This window comes from Grus americana, chromosome 6 (assembly GCF_028858705.1).
Source record: "Grus americana isolate bGruAme1 chromosome 6, bGruAme1.mat, whole genome shotgun sequence".
NCBI lineage: Eukaryota > Metazoa > Chordata > Aves > Gruiformes > Gruidae > Grus > Grus americana.
The window spans coordinates 8,982,932-8,989,780 of NC_072857.1; the positions used below are offsets into that span (position 1 = coordinate 8,982,932).

The 6,849-nt window shown below is 39.8% G+C and overlaps 1 protein-coding gene across 1 annotated transcript in view; it reads left to right on the forward strand.

Annotated features, from left to right (window-relative positions):
- The window catches only part of ACTR3 (actin related protein 3), a 32,997-nt gene extending 29,613 nt beyond the window's left edge, over window positions 1–3,384 (forward strand). The window contains exons 11-12 of the mRNA XM_054830269.1: window positions 1,978–2,061; window positions 2,467–3,384. Coding sequence (XP_054686244.1) covers window positions 1,978–2,061; window positions 2,467–2,562 — 180 coding nt within the window. The 3' untranslated portion in view covers window positions 2,563–3,384. The remainder of the gene's footprint in view (window positions 1–1,977; window positions 2,062–2,466) is intronic.
- The last annotated feature ends 3,465 nt before the right edge of the window (window positions 3,385–6,849 follow it).

The following is a 6,849-nucleotide window of genomic DNA, read 5'->3' on the forward strand; positions in this document are numbered from 1 at the left end:
CAGCTAATGCATTTAACAAGCGTCTTTCTCTCCTTCGTTACCTGGAAAATATGGAAATAACATATTGCAATGATGTTCTTGTTTGTTGAAATGTCTTCATTTAATGGTCTTATAGAAGGTTTTCAGAGATTTGTATATTGTAGAGAAGTAGTAGAGTATTGTAGAGAAGACTGATACTGGAAAATATTTATATAAACCTTTCATCACAGGAAGCTACAGTACTGTTTTCCCCGGTGTGCGCTTGTGCTGCCTGTCCGTTATTATTGAACGGAATCAGTCTCACCTAATGAAAGGATAGGACTTGGGCCTGTTACATAAAAGCAGTTGGTCACTCCCCAGCTTTTTTTGCGCTTAGTGCTTATTTATTAGTTGTAAATCATTGTCCTCGGTCTTTTGAAGTTCAAGATAGTGAGAGAGATGGAGCAAGCTCATTGTCGAGCCACCAGGGTAGTCGGACCGGAGCGCTTGTCCTATGAAGAAAGGCTGAGGGAACGGGCTTGTTTAGAGCAGAGAAGGCTTTGGGAGTTCTAATAGCACCCCTCGTACATGCGGGAAGATTATCGACAGTGCTGGGTGGTGAGCACGTAAGAGACAACAGATCTAGATTGAAACAATAGAGGTTCGACCTGGGTAAAAGGAAGAACCTTTTCACTGTGGGGGTAATCAGGCATTGGAACAGGCTGCCCAGAGAGGTTGTGCAGCCTCCATCCTTGGAGTTTTTTGATATTGAGCTGGATAAGACCCCGAATAATTTCCTCTGACCTCATAATTGACTCTGAGCAGGAGGCTGAACTGGAGACATTCTGAGGTCCCTTCCCACCTAAATTATCCTATGATCCTATGAAATGACTTCATGTTTTCACTAAACTGCATGATCCTTAACTTATGTTCTTTGCGCTTCTGACCTCTGATCTAACTTTTGCATTTTTTTCTGTTGACTCTGCATACATAAAAGATATCAGCAGAGATAAACACTTTGTGATTTTCCTTTTAAGGCAAGATTGAAGTGATTTTCCTCATTTATTTTTTAGTAGTAATCTAGCTAGATGAGCTCAAACAATCCTTAAAACTCCCAGTATAGCTTCAAAATATGCTTTGTAGACAATTTTGAAATTTCAGTTATATACAGTTCTCTGGTTCCAGTAACCTAGTTTATTCTCAGTTCTCCTTACTAGGCTTTTATCACTTGGTAAGGAAGCAGGATATGAGTAAGGAAATCTGATGCAAGTCGTCTTTCTTCAGAGTACTAGGCATTGCAAGTAGTCACTGGCTTGAATTTTGCTAATCTATTACAAATGATTTTTAGATACTGTTTCAAATTGTTCAGATTTGGGCAGGTTGTACAGGAATAAATTACTTTTTTTGAAACTTATGTACGCTGCCATTGTTGATAAGCGCATGTAAGGAATGAAGGTTTGTGCGGATATGGAGGGAAAGGGGCTAACTGGAACAAGTGGTGCAGTTTTGAAAAGCCTGACTGTATTAGTCCTAGATAAACTTTCAATCAATCTACAACTGATACTTTGTTAAAATAATGATGTGAAACTTAAATTAATTTTCTGAAGTGGTTTTTTTTTAAAGGGGTAAGTAGTATGGATCTGTTCTTACAACTGCATAAACAAACAGCCCCTCAAGAAATTCAGCAGAAAATAGAATGTGGATAATTGGAGAGGAACACTATATTGGAGGTCTTGGGGGGGGGGGGGGGCGGAGGGGCGGGAAATTGGAAGAATGCAAGTATCTCTTAATATGTGACAAGTAGGTAACTGGCGATTTATAAGCAAGAGCTATTTCTTAGTCTGGGTTGTTCAAGAGAAAATCTGATGCTGTTACTGTAAATTTTCATACCCAGTATTTAAGAAAATTACCAGTTTGTGAAAAGTATGTGTGGAATATACACTCCTTTTAAAAAGAGGGTCTAACTTTTACCAGCAAAAGTGACTTTTAACATATTCCTTTTTTTTCCCTCTTTTGTAGCCTAAGCCCATTGATGTACAAGTCATTACACACCATATGCAAAGATACGCTGTTTGGTTTGGAGGATCAATGCTGGCTTCCACAGTAAGTTGGCTATAAAGCTGGGTGTGTTCTAGTCATTCTGGCTATGCTTTTGGAGTTCTCATCTCTCCTTCACTTTATATGAAATGCAGTTGGGGAAGTTTCTGATAGGCCTCAGGTAGTATATATACCTGCCCTGTCCCCCCTTGAAGTTTTTGCATTAGACTTTAAAGATTTGAAAGAGCAAAGGAAAGCTGAATTACAGCTTTGTGTGAGTTGTTAAATAGTGCATTTAGTTTTGTGGCAAAATACATTGTTTGCATTGGTGTCACACAGCCATGTGTGACATAATATTAATTTCAGGACTTTAAAGTTATCTGTATTTATTTTTTCCTATTTGCTATGTAAATGTTAATATAATTAAAATAAGTGTATGTAACATTAACTTTTTTCTCCTTTCCTTTACAGCCTGAATTCTATCAAGTATGCCATACCAAAAAAGATTATGAAGAGATTGGTCCTAGCATCTGTCGTCACAACCCTGTGTTTGGAGTCATGTCTTAAAGCTGACCTCGGAGGGGTCAGGGATAGGGAAGTGGGGAGGAGGAGGAGTCTTTCTGATTACTTGTTTGTCTGATGGCTGGTATTAAGATAACAAATATGACTTGACAATAAGAAAAAGACCAAACGCAATTAAGCAGGATTATTTTAATAAGTGTCTCAACATGCGGATGTAGTGGAAAGCCAAAATGATCACATTTTTTTCTTTAGATTGATTATTTGAACCTGTGCGTAACAAAACAAAAAAGTGGATTTTAGTTCTTTCTGTGCCCTGATATTTTGTATATTAATGAATTATCCAAGATTTGATGGGATTTGACAGTGTGTAGATAGTCAGCTCTCTAATGCTTCCATTGTACCCTTTCATGGGTGCAATGCAGGAGCTTGTTTATATTTCATACTTTTTTATACTTTGAGAAAAATATGAATTAAACTGTAATATTTGAGGAAAAAAATTTACCAGTGACCAACTTGAAAGTAAATTAAAAAAAAAAAAAAAGAAAAAGTCATGACTCATGCAACTAGTTCTTGCAAATCATGACCAGTCTAAATCCTGGGTTCCATGCAATGCGAGTGCTTTTGGAACTAAGAAGCTAGTATCTTGGATTAACCGATGCCTGCTAGTGCTTTCTGATTACTTGGTGCATTTTCATACTATCTCTTGCTTTAAAAAAAAAAAGAAAAAAAAAAAGTAAAGACAAGACTGTTGGACCAGTATTGCAGTTCTGTAGTGTCATTTCTAATTAAAACCAAATAATCAGGTTATCAAAATTGGTGTATTTAAAGCCTAACACCATTCCAATAAAGGCACAAAATTTCTTTTTATGTTTGTGTCAGACTTGTTAATCTCACTACATGGGAATTTGTGAGCATGGGTTCCTACATATCCGCTGTGGTTTTTGAAGAGTAAGATTGGTCTGTAAGGTAGAGATCATTATGTGCATTGTGTAAACTGAAGTGTGAGCATTTTAGAACCGCAGTTTATATGTTCATCTAGATAGCACTTATCTCTATAAACCTAACATCTCCTCCATTGTTAGGTTTGTTCATCTACTTTGTTCTGTAACTTTTTCTCCCCCGCTTTTCTTTCAAGTGGTGGTATACAGGAGACAGCACTGCATTTTAAATCTCTGTGGTTTTTCTGCAAGAAAATACCATGTGGATAAAAATAAAGTGAAAACAATCTCTTTCTCATTCTTTCTAGGAAGAACGCTTCACATGTTGAATGGAATTACTTACAATTTCTGTTAATATTTGATGAAAGAAAACTCTTCTTTAGACACTTCTGAACTCAAAAATGTAGTTAAGGTTGTTTACCAAAAAGACCACAAGAGGGAGATCTCTTGCTTTCTTCTGAATTGTAGAGATTCCTCAGATTTTTTCAGACAAGCTTATCAATTTGCAGAGTTTCTAGTTGCTTCAAAGCATGATAAATGAGACTCCAAAACAAGGATAAATCTTGGAAAGTATTTTTACAGCAAACATTAAGAAATTTCACATGCTGGAATCAAATAGAACCTTGGTGCAAATGAGAAAATGTTAAATAATTGTGTTGCAAAACTATATAATTAACATCTCCCTGTCAATGATACAATTTTTGAGAATTTTTCAAATAGTGACTTTTCGAGTCATAACTACTGACTGATTCATGTAGTAAGAAGGACCGATAGGCAAATACACGTAAAATAAAGAAGTTAATTTAAGCTGTGCTTTTCCAACAGTCCTCTGGCTCTGCAACTGGTTCTGCATCATGCTCTAGTGACCGGATTTCCTGATACACTGTAATGGCAAGGTTGTGGCTTCTCCACTCGAGAGTCTTAAAAATTCACTTGAAAAACTCAAACATTCCTGATACATGGATACATAGTGTAGCAAGGAAATCTAAAGAAAAGGAGCGAATGCCGGTTCCTGTCTCTCACAGCTATGTGTATATCTCTAGGATTACGTGCAAAGATGCACAGAATGTATAGGTATGAAGATAAACTCTTAGCTGAAGGACAGACCTGGTGTATATTACCTGAAAGTTGTACTGCGGCCAGTGCTGGATGGAGTTACAGCTCTGGTTTGTGGGTCTTTTGGAACTCTGCTCGGACATGTTTTTCCCCCCTTTCCCTTCGCTGTCACGTTCAGGCCTCTGTTGCTGGGACAGTCAGTGAACAGGCACCAGCAGAATTCAGGTGATGTGGAAGGAGCCCAGGGGATGGGAGTTGGGGTGCAGGAGCTGAGTGGGTGCTCACAGCCAATTTGGGGAGGCCCTGAGAGGCAGTGTGAGTGAGACTGAAGCAAATCTGGTTTTGTACAGATCCTTTACAGGCTGTAAGTTGCTGAGATGCCTTGGGCTTGGGTGCTGGGTGGATCTGCTCTGCAAACAGCTCTTGGATTAGAGAGTGGTGGCATCCAAATACTCAGAATTTGGCCGTTCTTGGCTATGGTGGGTAGCAAGGAGAGAGAGGCGGTTCTTGTGTCCTGTGTTTCAGCAGCTGGGCTCCTGCAGGAGGGGGGAGGGTGAATAGGAAAAAACAGGCTGCACCAGGAGGGGATGGTGTCCCATGGACTGGCTGCTTCAGGCAGGTCTGTCAGGTTGGGATTGTGCAGAAACCCGCGCTGCCTGGTGGTGGGGAGCCCTCTACAGCTGGATGATATCTGGTTCAATCGTAACTGGATTAGCAAATAGCATGTATGTCAAGGAAACAAGCCAGCTCGTGGATGGGCTCTTTGATGGGAGGAAGAGTTGACACTTGAGTGTGAAAGATGTCAGACTGGGAGCAGGAGTTGCTGACAAGTGTAAAAGAGGATGGGTTTTGCATTCCAGCTGTATTCAGTGAGGGAAGCACAGGTTTTCACCATTAATTTGGTATGTTCAGGAGTAAGGCCAGGAGGTGGTGGTAGTTCTTTTTTTTCCCTGAGATGGAGTGATACCTGCTGCCAAACTTGAATAAAAACAGCTAAGCAGCCCAGGATGGTGTGGTTTTAGGCACTTCCTGCACCAAACTCTTGATCCTGTGTACAGAACTAGAAATCTTGTGCTCGAAAGAGAAGCTGTGTTGTCTCACTGTCACTGATGGGCCTCAGCTCTCAGAAGAGGAGGTGGCATCTGTGCCCTAAATGCTGCTGAGCCCGACTTGCTCAGGTGAGACTTACACAATTTTATTTAGCTACCTGCACATTAATTACAAAATCAGGGATGTAGGAGCTCAGTCTTTCATTATACTTGTTTGTTCCACGATGTGTTCATCTTCCCATGGCTCCAGGAAAATTGCTTTAAACTTGTTAGTCATTTCTGTAGAAGAAAAAGGAGAGGAAAGTACCTGTGCCCTTACACAACAGTTGTTTTCTTGTAGCTGTAATTTAAAATAATAAGCTTATCATAGAATGAAATAAGTGGGAGTTTTTTGCAATGTGTTTTCTATTTTTTTTTTTTTTAACACTGTAGAGATGATTTTGGAGAAGGCTGGTTTCTGGTGTGTAGGGGAACTAAAAAGCTACATCAGTAGCTCCCATTAATGACTTGGACCGAACAGAGAGTTGTAAATAAAACACACCAGATATAAAAATTAGTCTTGTATGCTGGGAATAACTCTTTAGGAATGGTTCACATCGGTGTTCTGCGCCTGTAACACCAGATCCAACTCTGAGCGGCTGTGGCTGGTGAGGTGGTGGAGGGGCTGAGCAGCCTGTGGGTAAGTCATCCTAGGGATCGTGTAAAACAGACACCATACAGGGTGAATAAAAGACAATTTCAGAAAAACCACCTGCTCTCCTTAAACTAGTACCTCCTAGTACTTGTTGTTCTGTGCTGGGTTGGGTTTAAAGCATCCAAAAGGTTAATTGCAAAGGCAAGTGTTTAAAAAAAAAAAAAAAGATTTTCTTCTCTTGAGACTCATTATCGGGGAGATTACATAAAGAAGGCAATTACAGTCTGTACCCATGTACAAATTTAACTTTTTTTCTCTCTTGGTTTCAAAATCCTGTTGTGTTGGTAATTAACATCCCAAGAATACACAAAATCCTTTCCCTAATCTCTCCACATTTCTTTAATAAAGCGCATGTGAATAACCTGGCCGGGGCTGGATGCAGCGTGCAGGACTCCGGGTTTAGTTGGGTCTGTGTGGTTAAAAGCTTGTTTTTCCATGCAGCTTGACTTAGAATAAATCAAAGGTCACTGCCAAGTCAGTTTAGGCTCATCACTTCATTTTGTGCAAACGCTTGTGACCAAACACGAAGGTATTGTTGGGATGAGTTATTACTTGCAAAGCCGACCCCATGCAACTGCTGGGCTGTGTGCTCCGG